The sequence below is a fragment of the Odontesthes bonariensis genome, chromosome 5 (genome assembly GCF_027942865.1).
Source record: "Odontesthes bonariensis isolate fOdoBon6 chromosome 5, fOdoBon6.hap1, whole genome shotgun sequence".
Classification (NCBI taxonomy): Eukaryota; Metazoa; Chordata; class Actinopteri; order Atheriniformes; family Atherinopsidae; genus Odontesthes; species Odontesthes bonariensis.
Window position 1 is genome coordinate 33,544,201 of NC_134510.1, and position 19,906 is coordinate 33,564,106.

General features: G+C 39.2%; 2 protein-coding genes across 15 annotated transcripts in view; one reads left to right on the forward strand and one right to left on the reverse strand.

Moving 5' to 3' along the window:
* LOC142380376 (fucolectin-like) overlaps nucleotides 1-19,906 on the forward strand; it is a 173,546-nt gene that overhangs the window by 78,013 nt on the left and 75,627 nt on the right. The window lies entirely within an intron of this gene.
* Nucleotides 1-19,906, reverse strand: part of cspg5a (chondroitin sulfate proteoglycan 5a) — a 63,735-nt gene that overhangs the window by 19,948 nt on the left and 23,881 nt on the right. For all 14 annotated transcript variants that reach the window (XM_075466172.1, XM_075466170.1, XM_075466167.1 and 11 more), the window contains exon 3: nucleotides 1,707-1,895. In XM_075466172.1, coding sequence (XP_075322287.1) covers nucleotides 1,707-1,895 — 189 coding nt within the window. The remainder of the gene's footprint in view (nucleotides 1-1,706; nucleotides 1,896-19,906) is intronic.

Below are 19,906 nucleotides of genomic sequence, written 5' to 3' on the forward strand. Positions count from 1 at the left end.
AATATGACATGTAGCATCTATAAAAATAACATTTAATTTCCTGTTTGTTACCATACTAACAGTGGATGTTTCTTTTGACTATGAAAATCAAAATTGAACCTTCCTTTTGGTCAACACATTTCACTGCATATGTGCCTTAGACTTATTCTGTTTACACTCTGCATCTATTCTCCTCTCTGGGGGCTGACACCACTCACATATTGATTGATTGCAATGTGTGTTTAATGTTTTTGGTCCAGAGGCCTTGTTTGCTGAGCTCCTTTAGATTTTAATTCTACCAAATCTATTGTCCCTCTGTTTTCTCTCTATCGATCAGTCTGCCTCTGTAATTTTCACAATAAACATAAGCTGCAGCGGCTGTTTTACCCAAAGGCAGCACCAGCCAAAGAAAGAGTTTTCTGGTTCAGTAAATCTGCTGCACCATAATGGCTGTGAGTAAGCTTCAGTTTTTTAAATTTTTTTTATTGATCTTTTAAACTTAAGAGATGTGAGAAGCCTATATGGACTACGACGTGCTGTATAAGTGTGTAAGTGAATGTGAATGTGGTATGCAGTGTGGAAGCACTTTGAGTGGTCAGCTAGACTACAAAAGCACGATACAAGTGCAGTCCATTTTCCATTTCCGTTAATCTGGCTATAAGTGAAAAGGTCAGTCTTGTGTGTGAATTACACCCCTGGTGCTTTTCCATTACATTTAGTGATAGCGATCTGATTTTGTCAGACCTAGTAACACATATGGATCACTTCCAACATGGCACAATTGTGAACTGCTGTTACATTACCAGACAGACACACATCAGCAGTGGGTTACTTTGGCTTTTGGTCAGCTGTTCAGCGATCAGCAATCTGACATGTGCTGGAAGGACTCTGATTTTTTTGTGTGGTGCTTTTGCTTCTTATCTGACAAACATCAGATAAGAATGAATGAAAACCACAATCTTACTGTGGCACAGTGATACCCTTATGAGTACAACACAGACTGTTCAATAACCTTAAATATGTAGAAAAGTGTATGTGAGTATTTTCACCTGCTTCACACAGTCACTGCATGCTTTGTACGCTAATGTGACTTATTATGGCAATATGACGTGAGAAAACAGTGACTCTGTGAAGATTATTATTACACAGCACCTCATACACGGTTTCATTCTACATGAATGGCAAATATTGCACTCACAGGTGTCTCTTTCTCTCACATTCACAGGCAGAATGAAGTATGAAGAACATTAACAGAAAAGTAACCGATGCCGGAATGATTAAATGCCATCACTTAACCTACTGATGAAGCCATTAATGTAACGTCACCCATGTGCGTAAAGAGCTTTCGGGGAGTTGATGGGTTTGAGGCTGCAGTCCTTTTCTTCTGATGTCAGCTAACATGAGCAGAGCTAATGGGTCTGGGTTGTGTATCCATTTTTGTTTCTGTTTTTCATAAGAATATACACTTTCAATTGTGTAAAAGGTTTGCATTTAATACTCATTTTAGTCAAGTAGGAGCATGTTTGTGTTTAATCCGTCACAGTTAGATGAATATCAGCAGCTTTAGTTCCTAGCCTTAGAATAGGGCAGTGTCTGCCAATAACTGTCATCTATCCTAAGCTCTGTTTTATTTTGACAGAGCCAGGCCTACTGTTTCCAGTATTGACGCTGACTAGAGACGACGCGGTGCTTGAAACCGGCGGCTCGGATTCTCAATAGAGCCTCACCTGCGCTTACGCAACTTCTTGTTCTCCGTCTTGAGCACGTGGAGCTTCTTTGCGAAGCAGACGACGATCATGAAGAGCAGCAGGACCACCAGAGCTGAGGCGCCCACGGCCAGACACATCACCTGGAACTCGGTCACCACTGACTCGCAGCGGGCACCCTTGTGCCAAATGTAATCCTGGACGTTGCATCTGAGAAACACAAAGAGAACGGGGATATGTTTAAAAAAGTGGAAAATGGAAGATAACTGAGGAAAAGTTAAGAAGTTTGGGGATGAGGCAGGCAAGAAAGTAGAAAATATAAAAAGGTTCATGAAAACTGGACATGATTAGTGTGTTAAAACCACATCTTAACAATTCATCAGCATATGACACGTGTGTGTTGGTTTAGCTCATAGCCAGATATCTTTCATACATTTGGCTTTTAAACACTTGAGCAGTCAAGCATGCTCTGAATGCCTCCTTATTCAAATTCAGCCCATTTATGAATGTTCATGACTCACGCTACTGCTTCTGATTATCTGGAAGTGCTTTGTTGTGAAAAAATCTAAGAAAAAAGAAAAGAAAGAAAGTTTCTTATAAAGCCAGAAAAACCTTTTAATGTGCCACAGCATGTTATATGTTACATTAGCTCATAGAGAGTTCATCAACAGCAGGAGCATTAGTCACTGTCAGGCTTCAATTTAACGGTTTATTCTGACGATGTCTTCGTTTTGCTCGTCTGAAAAAGGAAAGTGAAACAGAAACACAGCCTGAGGCGATTCTCCTGCTATAAAAGACACGGTTGCTATCCCACACAAATGCACGCACAGTCCCAAACATACGCATTCAGGGAAGACATTTGGGGGTTTTGAGATTCAACACACTCAAAAACACACACACACAGCCACCATCTGAGTCCCATGCTCCTTTCATAGCTGTCTGGCAGAGGACAGACTCCACCCGAGTACAGAGTCCGCCCGGGGACAGCAACCACAGAGGCAGATGGCTTTGTCTGCACGCTGTTTGCAGTGGAAAACGGCAAATCTATCTCACAGCTTAACACGACTGTATAGAGCTGCTGAGCAACACAGCCTCACTGTAACATGAGTGAAGTATATATACAGTATATGTGGACAGAGCACCTCTTGAAATATTCCGTTTAAGCTTTATTTGTGCTGTTTCACATTCATTCACTTATACCACTTATAAGTAAGGAACATGTTGGTGGTTCAGTATCTTTCTCAGTGTCCCTGGGAAAGATACAGAACCACTCACCTTTCAACTAGTGGGCAACCACTCTATTTCCTGCGCTACAGCCATAGCTGAAGAGAATTTTGCTGATTATATTTAAAGCTGTTTGAGTTAGGAAAACATTTTGATTGAAATTGTTCTAATGTCTTGGTGTAATGTATAGATTTACAGCCACTGCATGTTTAGCTTAGCTTGTCATGAAAAATGAAACTGCTGCCTGTTAAAACCTACAGATTACTACTCAACACAAAATGTGTTTTTTATATGGACGTTACATGCAATATCTACTCCGAGATTAACAAGTACCTGGTGCTGTGAGGATCCAGAGTGAGATTGCTAAGCAACCAGCAGAGATGCTCCACGCAAGCGCTTGTTGCACAAATTAATAAGTTGTTTATCAAGACACATTATCACCATAAATGTTTTGATTAAACAAACCATATAAATTGTGTCCACAACGATCCTACATATTCTGGAAAGGAAAAACAGATGGTTCGACAGAGGAGAAAAATAAGCAAGAAGGTGGCTGCTGTATCAACTACCTAACACTCATAATGCAACCTGACTCGCCTCCCCTGACAGTTTCACAATCATTCACACCCTGAATCCTGCGACCAAAACATCTCACACGTCAGTCAGCCAGGTAAACAATACACAAATGAGAATGACCTAAATAAGCCACAGAATTGACAGGTGGATCAGTTTATACAACAGTTTATTAGCCAGAAATTCACCACCAGTCAGTTAGAACTGAAAAAGCCTTTTTGGGTGAGAGGTGAAAGGTTTTCAAGAATCAAGAAAAGAAAGGAAATCCTGCTCTGAGGCAGCAGTCGGTTGGTTTTTCTTAGTTTTGAATTTAAGCTTGATGCACGCAGTACAACGTCAATTTTAGCCACAGGAGTGAGAAGCCATTTTCCCCCTGATTCTTGATTTAGGAGCTCAGGTTAGAGCTACGTAATTAGTTTGTTTCTGTTTTGCACGGCTCAACTCTAATTAAAATAATAAGGCATTTTATTCCAATGAAAAGTGAACTATTAGTAGTGCTCAAGGAAGTCAGTGGAACTCGAAAACCATTAAGACTCTTCTTTCAGCACAGAAGCATGATCTCTAAGCACCTTTCTCATCCCGTATTAGACGTTTGATGCACACACTCCCAGCTGAGGGTGTGTAAAGTGAATGAAGGTGTCAGGGTGTGCAGACGCTGTGGCTATGCTCTCCACATGCTAAGTAGGTTCCTTTCACAGGTTGGTTTCCTGAATGCTTCCTGAATCCTTTTTTTATTTTGCCAGCTGAGTAGATACACTGGCAACCAGCCAGGAGACATTTTGAGTGTGGGCATGTGTGAGAAGGAGAGAAAAGCGATGAAGCCTGATATCACATTTTCAAGGAGACTTCAGTGCACTCAACCTCCGAGTGTTTCTGTGTTCATACAAAGAAGAGGTTTATGTAAGTCAGGGTGAGGATGGGGGAGGGATGGAAATAAAAGGCAGAGAGAGGAATGCATAAAGGAAGGAGATGAACGAGGATGTGCTGGTTGTCATGGCAACCCAGCTGAGCAGCAAACGGAGCAGACGCTGACATGTCATGCCTTCACAGGCATGCGTCTTCGCTGAGCGGCCAGTACACCATTTCTTTCTGTCCGTCCGTCCGTCCCTCCCTCCCTCCATCCACCCCCCTCCTGCTGCTCGTCTTCCTGAAAATGTCTTTTATTGTTCACTACCTCTTGCTTCCCATCTTCCCTTCCTCCCAGCCCTGTCCGCGGTCCAGCCCTCTTATCTCTCCTTTACTTTGCCAAGCACCTCCAGCTGAAACACATTTACACTTTCAATTTGTGTAACTCTACATTTTTAGTTTTTTTACATCAGGAGGGAAAAACAGCACACCAACAAGGATCGACTGTGTACCCAAAGTTTTACTTATTCCTTAAAGCTAAATTTTTGTTCAAACGCTAGTTATGAAACACAATTTTCCCTCATACTTGCAAAAGTTAAATACGAAATGATGTGATTTCAGTCTATTAATCTTTTCAGACATGAACATGGCAGTCAGTGTTCATAACCAGGACCACACGTTTCATACTGAGTCTCTTTGATATTGTCTTGCTACTGCCTTATAGATTTGAGCATTATCTTAAATATGCCTGAGGTTGGGGGATCCTGGCGTACCATTATCAGCAAATACATACACAAAAGAGCTTGTTGCAAAATGATAATAGAATATCACCTACTGTTTTTGTTTTAAAAGGAGTTTTTGAGCTCTTAAAGAACTTGGGTGCCTACTTGAGCAACAGACTGGACTGCAGGATCAACGCAACGTGTCGAAGAAGGATATGAGGAGAACATTTTCTGAAGAAGCTCAGATCATTCAGTGTGTGATGCAGTCTATAATGGCTCGTGCCATCTACTGTGCTCTGGTTTGCTGCGGGAGCAGCATCATTGCCAGGAGGGCCAGCAGGATCAATAAATTCATTCACAGAAATGGAGCCATCATCAGCCGAACCTGAACAAGTTTCAGTCAGGAAGAGGATGCCACCAAACAAACTGCACTTCATCACGAACAATGTATCTTAGCCCCTCCATCAGGGCTTGAAAACTAAATTATTTTTCAATCGTTCCGTTCCGAACGGTTCAGGCATGTTTAACGTTTTCGTTCTTGCATTCCACCACCAACATATCGTTCCTGAACCGGTTCGGAACGTAAAATATCGTTCGTTCTTATCGTTCCGGCAGTGTTTGGCGGGCCTATCAAGTCTACGTGTGTGGACTTTACCTTAGAATAGACGTACTCATTAGTATTTGCCCTTGATTTACACCGTAGCTCTATGCCCAAATATTATAAATCACTGGCAGCATCCAAAAACATTCAGATGGGCTAAAGCTGCGTCGACGTCACGTCCTTGATATGGGAGCTTCAATGTAAGATGAGGGTTGATCTACTACTGTAGATAACAAAGTATATGCTATATTCTACATGATTTTTTATGAATTTTTATGTTGTAGAGTTATGGATTTATTTTATCAATGGAGAAATTGAGCAGCCTTGCTTTGTTGTCTACAGTAGTAGATCAACCCTCATCTTACATTGAAGCTCCCAGATCAAGGAAGTGACGTCGACGCAGCTTTAGCAGCAGAGAAGCTATTAGGCTTGTGTTGATAATAATAAACTCCTGGACTATGTACAAATTTCCAAATGCATCGTTTTGTGAGTACAGACCATATTTGTACTACTGTAGAAGTTTGGTGTCACGGCATGTGATTTTAGTGTGGTAATTTTGGAGATACTGCCAGGGTCCGTTAGCGCTTGTACTAAGCTATTCGGGATAACTCAGTAACTCGGCTGATGTTCAGCCAATATCGAAAAAACTGCGGGTGGGCTACTTGGCTGGATGTCACGGTTCAAATGACCCTAGGGTGAATCTACTCCGAACCATCACTTTAACTAGTGGATAACTAGTGGATAACTAGACTAAGTAGTGGATAAAGGAAGTGATTCGTGACAGCTGCCTGCATTGAGCCTAACGGGGAGCGAAGTGAACGCACAACCGGAAGTAGTCTTTTTTTTTCCCCTGACAAAGGCTACGTTTTTGTGAAATTTTATAAAATATATAGAGAATGAAAAAAAACGTTATTAACCGGTTTTATGGATTTCAGAATAACGTTTCTGTTCCGGAACAGTTGAAGACCATTTCGTTTTCGTTTTCGTTTTCGTTTTCGTTTTCGTTTCCGTTTCCGTTTCCGTTTCCGTTCCTCGTAAAATTCCGTTCGTTTTCGGTTTTCGTTTTCGTTCCTTGAACCGGTTCGGAGCCCTGCCCTCCATCACACAATACAGAGACAGTGGAGCTCCTTCTCCAACAAACTCACTCACCCTAGAGAATATTTCTATTCATCTGTCTATACTTCCATCAATTCATCTTTCCATCCATCCATCCTGTACTTCTACTATTTATGTCATGTTCTGCACGATTACCTTTCTTCTCTGTTGGAGAGAATGTATGCTGTATACCAGCCTGGTATATTATTCGTTGTTTAAATGATCTATTGTTTAGAAGCTTTTCAAGTGATTTACAAGTGCAAATTTCTGGATAACCAGTATCATCAGGACTGCAATATATAGAGATAAATCAGGAGCCTGTTTTAAAATAGGAACTGGGAAAACGAGAGTTCAAAAGTTCAAAAAGTACTGAGAGATTTGTGGGTTTAGGACTCCTGTCTGTCCTGAGTTAAACAGGCTAAAAGATCAAGAGAGACTGTAGCATTTGGCTGAAGAAAATCTATATGAATGGATTTCTTCCTCCATAAATCTCATGTTCAAAGAGGCTGCAAAGAGCTGAAATCAAATTGTCCTGTCAAACTCTTTGAAAGGCATCCGATTCTCCTCTAGTTGACATGCGACAAGACTCATTCCCACTATTAAACTTCCCATAAGGCACACAGGCTTTCCCATCTAACAGTGCAGTCACCGCACCCTCACCGAACCCATCATTATCACCTTTGCCGTGGCTCAATGAAGCCACATGTGAGGCGCTGTTGCAGCTCTGCAGAAATCAGTAGAATTAACACTGGGGCAGCCAAAGCAACCTTACATTGAGGTAACCAATCCTCTCAACATTTACCTAATTAGGCTGACATACTGGGCCAAGAGAGGAGGACAAACAGAAAGGAGAGATTATTTACAGTAATTTTACTTGCTGAGGAAGAAAATGTTCAGATTGGGGCTGTGGCCCACTAATAAAGCCCCTTGTTGGTTTTAAAGGGGGAGTAATAGAGGGTGAAAACGGGCTTAGACAGAATCCTTACAGAACTGGGGAATTACACACAGATCCAAGAATTGCATCAGTACACCCAGCCTTTCCAGATTAGACTGAACTGAATCTGGACTCGCTCACTTCGCGGGCTAGGTCTTGGTCTGCAGAACTAACTGAACCCATAAGAACCTCTAATGGAGGTATTAAAACTTTAGAATTATGCTGCCTGTGTGATAGCAGAGCTTTGTCTCTGTTCAATAATTAATACTTACCTAGAGGGAAAAGCAGCATTTCTTTTGCGGACTGAAGCAGGAACAAGCAGAGAGCAGTAATTTATTTTAACAAGGTCTTAAGAAGGTTAGAAGAGGTAGAAATGAACACAAGGTTTGACCTAAAAGAACCGGATCGGGGCCCAAGATGATGTTTACTGAATAGTTTAACATACAGCTACGTTTTACATAAAAAACTAGGCTATTATTCAATTTTTTTTTTCTTGATGCAAAACATATTTTCTTATGCAAGAACTGCAGAAAAAGAATGAAAGGAAAAGTAATTCCAGTCAGCTGCACTCAGAAAGAGGCCAGCGTATTACAGGAGAGGGTACACCAAGCTGCTGAAACTCCAAAACACAAACTCTGATACTGGTGCTGAAACAAAAGCTCACACGTGTTTATTTTTCCAATAAAAGGAAACTTTCTGATCTCACTCTGGGCTTTGGGAGGGGAAGGGAAAATACGGGCCAGGCTGAGGGCAAGATTAAAAAGTGGAATAGATTTTACAAGACTGACAGAGAGGAGGAGGCATGACTGTGGACTTTGATTTAATCAGATTAGACATTTAAAGAAGACTAAAAGGGAGTTATGTCGAACTGCCTTGAGATAAAGTTAATGAAAAATTGCTGTGTGGTTTCACTGGTTCCCATCTTGGGGACATTATCGGTACACTGGACATTTTTCACTCCATTTTCAGTCCTGTCGTTGTACCTGATCATTTTGAGAGGAATATGTTTTTTTGCTTGTTCAGCCACTTGATATTGACCTATGAATCTTTCAGGCATAAAAGGCGCCTAACTCAAGAGATGAACCAGTGTTGTGGCTGCACATAACAGACAACTTAGCAAAGAACCAGTTTTTAATTGCATCTTCAGGTACTTTTATTCCACCAGCCTGTGGCAAAGACACATCATTTGTTCCCATTTATTTAGTGTGTTTTATGAAAAATGCCAAAGACCATGACCACAAGACTGTGGTCAAGATGTGATTCTTAGGCAAGGGAAACGGGGAGAAAAGGCTGACGTCCGCCAAGGAGACACACAAGATCTGGACTGTAAATCAGTGACAACAGGTCTTATAGTGTGATGAATCCTCTCGGAGCCGGGACCTTGACAGAGGATGGAACTGTAGCGGCTGTTTTGTGAAGATGAACTGGGGTGGCTGTAGCTCAGGAGGAAGAACAGTCATACGCCAATCAGAAGGTCAGGGGTTCAATTGACACTGAACCCCACATTGCCTTTTATGCATCCATTGGTGTGTGAAAGAGATAAAAGCGTTGTGTAGACTAAGATGTGCTGTATGAGTGTGAATATGGCTTGACTTTTGTACAGTAATATACAAGATGGTATTTTTTTTACAGCAGAGATATCACAAAAAGCTTTGCAATTCAATGGAGTAGTTTAAAAAATGCACATAAAATTCTCTGCAGCCACAAATGAATATAACTGCAAAGAAACTGCGCTTCTGATGTGCTTACTGAACTGTAATGAGCAACATAGCTCCAGTAGTTAGAGGAAATTAGAAATGTTGAAAGCAAACAATAAAGTCTTGTATGTTTGAAATGCTTTTGGACCATACTGCATTTATATTTCAGTTGAACAGATTGTATAGACACGTTCTATTTAAAAACATTTTATGATGACGGAACAGACAAAATTACAAGCAGATTGTCCATTTGAACCTTTCGTTGTTTTTGTATGAGCTGCTGGGAATTTCTCTTCCATGCAGCTGCAAGTCTTTGCCTGTCAGCAGTGATTATCTGTTGATTGAGTGCATGTGACACTTTTCATCAGAACAATTATGAAAACAGGAGCTCTGAGCTGCAGTGTGTATTGCCTGAAAGATAGTGAAGCTCAGATAAATAGGTTAAAGAAACAAACAGCATGGAAACTATAGTACTGATCTTAAATCCAGACCACCTCCATTAAAAAATACATGTTATTATTCAAGGTCAGTCACGTTCAGACTCATATCAGCCAACTTCCTCATTTTCCCTGAGGCATTGTGTCCTCTGCAGCACATTTAGAACAACTCAGCTCAGATTAAACATAACTACATCAGGTTCCATTATGCAGATGGAACCATTATGACCTTATTAGTAGCCACAGTGGGGTTAAAACTGGACCAACAATCAGCCTGAAATGCTTAATCCTTCTGTTTGAGAACTGAGAAGGGATTTCAAAGCATGGCAACATATTCAATATTCAACATTTTGCATTAAAATAATCCCACTCATTTAAACCTTGATAAACAAGTTTGGATAGTCACAGACATTTGTATGGTGAATTTGTTCTGTTTCCAGGGTTTTAGCCAAGTTGCAAGTCCTATAATTCTTTCAAAATTCACAAATTCTTTTGATGTTGAAATGAAAAACACTACATTTAGTTTAGGGTCCAGTGATATACTCACATTTTGCTTGCAACATCCAATGAGCAAAATATAGACACCTAATTCAGCTAATTTATATTTCTTTGTCACATTTAAGTGTAATTTCCTGCAGAGTTGTCTGCCTCTGAGCTAAGTTTTGTCATTCCAGCTGTTATACTCTATGCACAAAACAGCTTGTTAATGCTGCACATAACTCATTCAGCAAAGATCTGTATATTTAAATGTAACCAAAACCTATTTACATAAACCTCTGCATCCCCAGAGAGCAGCCATAACACTATAAACTGAAAACCAATTACTGATTTGTAGATACAATTCAATACAACTATAATGTGCAGGATATGTTCACTGGAAACGTCTCAGCTTGTGACCTTCACAGCTCAAGAGATGCTTAGTTTGCTTTCAAGAAGCTGACACGTGGATTAATCTCAAATCACTCCAACAATGAAATTAAAGTGGATGCTGGCTGCAGAGGCCTGTTTCTGTTTACAGCCACTGATATATTTTCATGAGGTTTGGTGGACAGATCAGCTTCAGAGTCAGGTTCCGCCAGCATTTGTGTCTCTAACTCTGTGGTCTAAATTCAATTAATTCCACTGAGATCACCATGATTAGCAGATTTGCTAACATATACGTAGTTTATTTACCAAGTGCAATAATTTTTTTTCCAATTTTAATGACCTGATCCTTTGGAGATCAAACTAAAAGTGGTTTAAAGTTACTACATTGACATTACTACTTGTAAGTTACTAGCATTCCAGTAAAAACCCTAAAATGGAAGTCTGCAATGTGGGCCAGAAACTTCTATCTTAAATGTTATGTTAGGTCAATATGATAGTTTTATTTTATTTTTTACCAATTTGATATTACAGAAGAAAACTCGCAATCCATCCTCTCTTATCTCAGGTCAGGAAATTCTTAACGGTCAATTCAACATTGATAGACTTTTACTAACCAATGAGAAGCGACTGATGCTTCTTTTCACATTTTCCTTAGCTAAACAACTCTTTAACCATTACTTTTCTACACTTTTTGCCGTTATCTTAGTGATCACAGCTGGTGATTTTCGCTCAGTCCGCCACTTCATACTGAAAATAGAAAAAAGGGGGCACCACCATTAGGGGAGTCCCATGTAACTGGGTCAGCCTCTCCAAAGCTGATCCTCGGCTAACAGCAGGATTGCGGCCTGTGGAAGCCTAAATGCACCAACCAACACTCTGCTATAAAACTGCAACATGGCGTTTAAATCTGAAACACACCTCTTAAGGAATACTTTCCAACTGTTGACATTTATCTGGTTACACCTTGTTTTCACATAATTATTCTAACATTCTTAAGCATATTATTGTTTATTGCATGCAGACAAGCTGCTCCAGGCTTTTGCTAAAGAACAGCATATTAAGGGTTTAATTCTGTTTGAGGCCAAAGTTGGTGTACAACTGAGGTTTACTTTGACCCCTTTGCACCCAACTGAATGTTTTCAGGTGCAGTTAAGTATAATAGTGACGTTTTAAGTTGATCAAATGCTTTAGTTTTTAAATGTGCTGCCACAGTGTGGGCATATCTGACTTTTAGAGTTAACTGTACATGAAAGGAGGACATGTTTTTTTGAGAACAGCTGTTTTGAAGCCTTGAGTTTGGCATAAAACGATTGCCAACTTGGAGTCAGAAGTGATCAAATTTAGACAAAAGGGTGGAACTAGAGAGTGTTACTTGATACCTGACGGGACAAAAGGGCATACATATGAGGACATACACTGTCCATTTGAGAAAACTTGAATACGATAGTGTTTCATGAGAGAAAAAGATACTTCTTCAAAGTGAGTCTGTGGGAGCCAGAAGTGTTTTTGAGCCAACAAGCAAACATCTATCTGGGACTGTAGTTTAACGCACTGGCCCTACTTACAACAACAAGGGCCTCCATCTGTGTTTTATATAGATTTCACGATATCAACACAACCATTGATAGATTTTATTTTGGCTTATGCAACAGCAAAAATACAAGAACATATCTTATGTGACGGTTAGCTTTTACAAACTCACATGAAAACCTGTAACTTTAGAGAGTTAAAGATGCCTTCGGTGGAGCAGATTTGGGATCTAATGAATTCTATGAGCATCTGGTTGTATTTTGTGGAAAGGAAAAAAAAAAAAACACCAACATAACCACACTGTTTCTTAGATAAATCCAATAGGGATTAGTCCTTCCTAACTACAACTTTAGCATAAGAGCATAAGCATTCAGAGGCACTTGAGGTTAACAAAAACAGAAACAGCTGATAAACTCTGAAGTGCTTCATGAGAGCACATCCATTAAAAGCTCAATAAAACCTGATGATTGTGTCTTCTTTTGATTGTGAAAATGCGTGTGCCCGTCTGTGTATTCACTGTGAACCTAAGAGTCAAAATTTAGGTAACCTACAGCGAGATGAAAACAGCCCAAAAACGAATTTGTGCATGTCTGTGTGTGCAGTCAGTGATTAAATATATCCACCAATCTTTTGGCAACACAAACTGTGTGTCTTAGTTCTGGCCTTCTCAGCAGTAGTAAATCTCCCCTGTGTTTGACCTCTGGCCTGATTCCACCGCCCCCTGCTCTCTGACTTAGAAGTGATCTCTAATACACCCATAATCCTGTGTGCAGATTTTGTTTGTGTGTTTGAGTGTTTTCAAGATGGGAGTATGAAATCTAAACTCAATACAAACTGCTGTTGGTGCTCAAAGATTCCTTTAATTACATCAAGCTGCAAGACGCACACACAGACACGCACACACCAGTAAATTCGACCTGGCTCGCCCGCGTCGTTTCCATACTGGCAAGCGTTATAAGGTTCTGACTCATTCTCGCACTCAGTTTCTCCACCACCTCCTCTTTTTCTTGCTGTCCACTTCTCACTCTGTCTCTCTTTCATTTCCTGCTAATACTATCTTGCTCTTTTTCCTCAGTTTCAGTCTCTTTTTTAATTCCCTTGCTTTCCATCTCTTTCCATATCTGCCTTTCTCAATCACAAACAGAACATAAACATCCTCTGTGTCGTACTTTCTTTGACACACATCCTCACACAGTCTTTCCCTCCCTCAGTTTTCTCATCTCTTTCTCCGAATATGGTCCTCAGTCCTGCAGCTCCAGAGAGGGAGACAATTTATGTCACTGACGTTGTCTGATCCCGTCGGACAGAGGAACAGGGGAGCCAGCCAGTGCCGGAGATGCCACAGATGCCTTAAAGCAGGAGCTGGTTGCTCAGACTGTCTAAGTTTGAAGTAGAAATCTCTCAAAATTAAATCTGACATAAAAAGCTCTCTAAACGGAGGACTAAGTTTGTCTTGCTTTGACCATCTCTTTATGTCTTCAGTGAAAAAGAAAATCAGTATGAACCCATGATGAACCAACAGTTCGGTTTTGAATTAATTAATATGTTTTATTGAAAATATTTTCAACTTTTGTTTTCAGTTTGTTTCACACTTACGTGTCCATTTGTTTAGACATAATCTTGTAATTTATCATCACAACTACACAAGGCTGGGGGAGTATTAATAAAAAGAATTCTCAGAGGAGGGTTCGGGCTCGGCTTTTGTTTTTTCACGGTCTCCCTCCCAAAAAGCACAGTACGCCGTAACTAATCAACAGGCCTCATGGAAAGGAACTTCTATTTGTTATGTAAGAGGATGCTCTTCGTAGCTAATGGTGTCAAACTGCAGACTTTGATCCTTCAAACTGGGTGTGCTTTAAATGTGTTGGTAACAATGTGTGAATAGATAAAAGTTCATTTGAATTTGTGTTGTATGCCAGAGGTAGATGGACTAGTGAGTAAATAATGACATCCGCATGTATCTAGGTTTTTGTTAAACTAATTGAATCATGAATAAACGAACCTCCAAAGAACAGAAAGAGCTTGACTACACAACTGTATCCTCAAAGTCAAGGTGGACAAAGAGTAAAGAAAGGCAGTTGTAGCCAACCTTAAATAGACGGTCCTGACACCATCATACACAAAGAAACAAAAATATCTTTCAAAATCACAAAAGTTACTGAGATATAAGCGCAGAAATACAAAAATCTTTAAAGGCTTTTAAGAGAAACCTTAGCTACCTCATAGAGAAGAGAGTTTATTCTTAATAAAACATGATAGTTCATTTCAATTTGTTTGACATGCTGCTGCAGTTGAAGCTCAAGTACTGCTTAAATATTCTCTTTAGTGCAGGTGAGAGGATGACTTCAGATGATGGTGAAGCAGGTTTCACTAACCTGAAAATCAGTCACATCGAGAAGTGTAAGCTTGAAAGAGTTATGACGGGCTGGTCTGAGGTCACTAAACAACACTTCGGAGGGTCGTGTGTTTTACTGCAGAGGGCTGGAGGTCCAAACATTCATTCCGCTGTAATTGAATTGCCCTCATGGATAAATCTGTCTTAGCTCAGCTGCAGACTAACATGCACACTGAAATCTACACCCAACACTTATATTAACTCACAGTTTCACATGTGCATGCACACTCAGTCACATGTGTAATCTGCATAATCATACCTACACACACACACACACACACACACACAGAGGAACATATTGGTCCTCATCTGTGCCAGCACTCCATTGACCCATATTGTGCTCTTGCCCAACAGTCAAATGCCTCTCATCTCTCCAACTCACTCTCAGGAGGTTCATCACTGTTACTATCCTGCTGACTGGAGCCAAAAAATCTGCCCTGAATATCTGGACGACGTTGTCCGCTTAGCAAGAGTTCTTCAGCATCGCTCTGTGAGCATAGCTTAATTTCCCTCACAGTGTTTAATTAGTGCAACACTGATTATCATTTCATCTTCCTGTTGAATCATCCACGACACCAAATACTTATTTTCTAATTCACTCTGATTTCTAATAAGATTGAATCATTCATTGTTTAAAATAGTGAGAATACACAAGTCAACCAATTTTCAATCATGCAACACAAAAGCATAATCTCAATTCTTCAATGCTTCTCATCTTTTGATGGTATATATAAGCCAAATTCTCTATTATTTGACATTGTGTCTGAAATATGAATTCCTTGGGTTGCTCAAATCGTCTTTCAAAGCTGTGACATTTTAAAGCTAAATCATTTATTTTCAGTAAAATTGTAGGTGCCAGTATATTCACCCATACTGAAACGAAGTATAAAGGACCATTTGTTGTTAAGGTGCCCCTGTATGGAGTAAAATAGCTGTCAAAAATGTTCGTGTGCATAAACTAGAAATGAATGCATATATTTGGATGTTTAAACTTTATTAGTAATTCAACAAAATAACAGTTTACAAATGTGAGCATAACGCCAAAAAGAAGATAGCCAGGGGGAGCATTGGAATAATAATAAAAAGAAGAAGATAACCTTCATGATGCACTTACAACAAGAAAGCTAATGAACACAAAGACATGTGTGCCAAGGAATCTCTTGTAACAAAAACATAAAAATAAAATAAAAAATAAAAAAAATTAGGAATTATGACAACAGTTCGTCCAAATTCCCAAGTTGGGAACAGGCCCATATAGTTGTTTTTAATAAAAAATATTATTATTCCTATGCTCCCCCTGGCTATCTTCTTTTTGGCGTAATGCTCACATTTGTAAACTGTTATTTTGTTGAATTACTAATAAAGTTTAAAACAAACAAAAAAAAAAACTTGCATGCGGAACTCGTAATTCGTAACTCGTAATTCGTAACTCGTAACTCGTAACTCGTAACTCGTAATTCGTAATTTATAACTCGTAATTCTTGATGTCAAAACTTTTGGACTCATTTATGCATGCATTTCTAGTTTATGCACACGAACATCAAAACATATGCATGCATTTCTAGTTTATGCACACGAACATTTTGACAGCTATTTTACTCCATACCCCCGAGTGTACACACTCGGGGGCACGTAAGTGTTACGTAAATCTTATCTGCCCAACTCGGCATGGGTTTGTGCAGAGTCCTCTGAGAATGCCTGAAATTTGGGAGCATGCAATATCCATGCACTTTACAAGTAAAACCATCTTCCATCAACTTTTGTAAGCCATGACAGTTGTACTGTACAAGTAAACTGAGCTATCAGCCTTCTCGTTAATATTTGCTTGCGCTGAATTATCTTGATATTTTGTCCAATTCCCAGTGAATATAAGTGAACTGAATAAAAAAAGACAAACCTTTGGGACTGTATTGAGTTTTGAGGGCTTAGAGCTTGAGAGTCTAAAACAAAGGAAGCAGTCATAGCTTTGTAGCTGCTTTGCACCTTTCACTTTTACCGAGCCATCCCTCCCTGCGACCCTGAATTGGATTAAGCGGGTGTAGAAAATGGATGGATGAATGGATCATCTCTGCTATTGTGTAAACTTCACCAGGCAGGAGGCATATAACAAATACACAAATGGGTCCATTTGTGAACTTAATTATCTGCTTAGCATTCACTCCAGTAAGACTGCAAAGTGACATTTAACATGTAATTAGTATTAGCCATTTGGTGGTTAACCAATTTTTTCTAACATCAGATTTGGATCAGCAGTTTATCCCCATTTCGGTGGAGAGGTCCTCCTAAACAATTACGAAATTATCCTTTTTCAATTCTGATTGCTTCAAATTAATAAGAACATCAACTATTAAAATAAATATTATGCTACAAATTGCTTGGTCAGTTGGGAGGCACAAGACAGATCTTTTTAAATAATAACCAAACAAAAATGTTTCAGGTTAGATTTAGACTTTTTTGTAATAATAGCAAATTTGTGACAGTGCTGGTTTTCATTGGCTGGAACAACTACTGTAAAATCAGTCAAGCACATTAAATTGGTAAACATGGCATTAGCAAAGACTAACAAAGACATTACATTTCTTGGTCATTACAGTCGTAGTTAGGTATTATTGTCACCTCCAGCACAGTTTTCCCTTTTAAAGAGACAGCAGAGTGGAATTTGCCTCTGCGTGTTCAAAAGTCTCCTGTAAAGAAAATAATTTAGATAAGCTGTCCCCTTCCAAAATAAGCTCAGTCTGGTCTGACTGGTTTTCTCCAGCAACATTTTGTTCCATTTTAAAAAAAAATCTTGGAAATTACCAACTCCAAAGTACTATAAAGAATGCCAACAAAATATATGTTTTTTGTTACTGCCAGAGACAGATGTAGAGATGACATATAGTGCAAGACGTATATTCAATATTTTATTCATTTCAAAAAGTAAGTAAATTAAAGAATAAAGTGGGTTAGCTAAGATCGGGGTCATGTCCACAACAAGGGATAAGATCTATGAGGCCACAATGAGCAGACAGCAGAAATGTGATGCTGTGGTCCTCTGAGATGGGGCTGCCTAAAGATACAAATCACTGACCCTGTGAAGGTTGATCTGGATCTCTCTGGATGCTTTCCAAGATATACAACATTTAATTTTCTTAGGTTCAATCTGAGATGTGTCTGGTCATGTTGTCTGAGTGAAAATGATTAATAGGGAAGGTGAAGTGAGCAATTTGAATTGTTTTCTCCTTCAGTTTATCCAACTGTGCATAAATCAGCATGTTAATCTGCACAGCTGCTCACTAATTGGAAGTCTCTCTTCACTGATTGGTTGATTCATCTGTTTTATGATGATGTTTATGCATTTAGCAGACGCTTTTATCTAAAGCGACCATCATAAGATCTAACACAGACAAACACTGTTTTTAAACGTAAGTTTTTTTATAAATACGTTTCAGTTGGTAACTAGTTTTCTTACAGTTTCCCATTTAACAGCCACTTGAGCTCAGTTTTGCACTGCATACGACCTCAAAATGACTTGTGGAAAGTTTCTCACATAATTTTACCCTCAAAGACTGATGCCTCCACATGATGTTTATAATCTATATTTCAAACTATTTCAATCATTTTCACCTCATGACATGATGAAAAAAATGTTATGTCATCTACTCCAAACTGTTAAATAAATCCATCATCAACAGCAGCATTGAAGCTGACTACATTCTGTGGTTATATAATCAAATTTCATCTTCAGTTCGTGGAGTAGCTGGTCTGGAAGAGGCCTGCACACATTTTTTTAATTCTGCCAACACTAACACTTGAATTGATGTTGACAACATTTGGCAGTCTGTCTTGACAGTGCTGATTTTCGAGGGAACAAAGCAGTTGAAATGCAGGACTCTAATAAAGCTTATCCACCTTATTTAATCTCTTCTGTTGAAGTATAAACTGCTTATGAAAAGAAAGATTATCAGTTAAAAAAGGGAACTGATGGTTAGAATACATCATTGAATAATAAACTGTTGAGAAAATACTGTTGAAACGTATTATCCCACTAGCAGCAAAGCTAACTAACTAGCTTGCTGAGCGACAGCATGTTAGAAAACATGCAACAGCCAAATACACAAGCAACAAAGATTGGTTTTCTTTGGACAGAAGCTTTGAAAATTCTTTGATGAAATAATAACTATTGTGAAACGACACTCTGGTGTCTTAATTGTCAGGAAAGCTCTGTTCTCTGACCCTGACTCTCTGGGCACAAGATGGGGCTATAATGACTTTTGACAGGGCAAAATCTAATGAATAAACATTGTAAGTCAAGGAAATCGTATCTGAACAGTGACAGACAATCATTGTTACAGTAGACCTGAAAGTTTGGTCCTGTTCCTTTAATTTTCCATTGAACATATATTTTGAAGAACATCATGGCCACAGTAATTAGAAATCAGTCAAAGCACACACCACCCTTCCCCCATCTGTAGCAGCTCTAATCCTGCGCAGACACACACTGATTGTTGACTTTTAGATGGCTGGGGACTCATGCAGAGCTAAAACTACTCTTTGGCTTACACCATATTTTCATAAATGATGCTCTTAATCCATTTGACTTTTGACCTCCACCTAGTTTCATCACAACAGTGACCATATTTGACTGAGGAAAGTTATTAGTTCAGTTTGTGGTTGATGCCTGGAAGACAGGTCACATGGTAAAAGCATGGCACACAACCGTTGAAGGACGTGCCAAGGATGAAAATAACATCAATTTATAGTTCATATTGTGTATCTGAGTGAGTGTTTTTGGGTTTTGTGTGTGTGTTTACTCACACTATCATATTCATATGTCTGTGCAGTTTGGTTGACTTCAGTTCTCACAAAGGAAAAGCAAATTTCAGGAAAAAAAATCTGAAAGACCAGGAGGCATTTCCTCCATTATTATAGAGCACTGGTTTCAATTTGTGCTGAGCTTTTTCAAGTTTCATGGAGCGCCATTCAGAATCATTATCAGGTGAATGCTCTCAGTTTAGACTACCTTTTGGTTTAAAAGCGAATTTCCACCACTGTGATAAAAAAAAAGATAAATCCTTTAAGTCTAAATTCTGGATGTGCTGCATATTATATTTATGGCTGATCAACCTAATGAATGATGTTTTCTGATAAAACTGGTTTGTGTGTTTGCAGGATTTACAAAAAATAGCAGATTTACAAAAATGTTCAACCCAAGCTGAAACATGGCTACTTAGATGCAATTAAATTGCTGTGCAGATGTGAATCCAGGTTCTTTTTTTTTAATCCAAGATTTTATTTACTATTTTGGTTCTGCTTTAAAT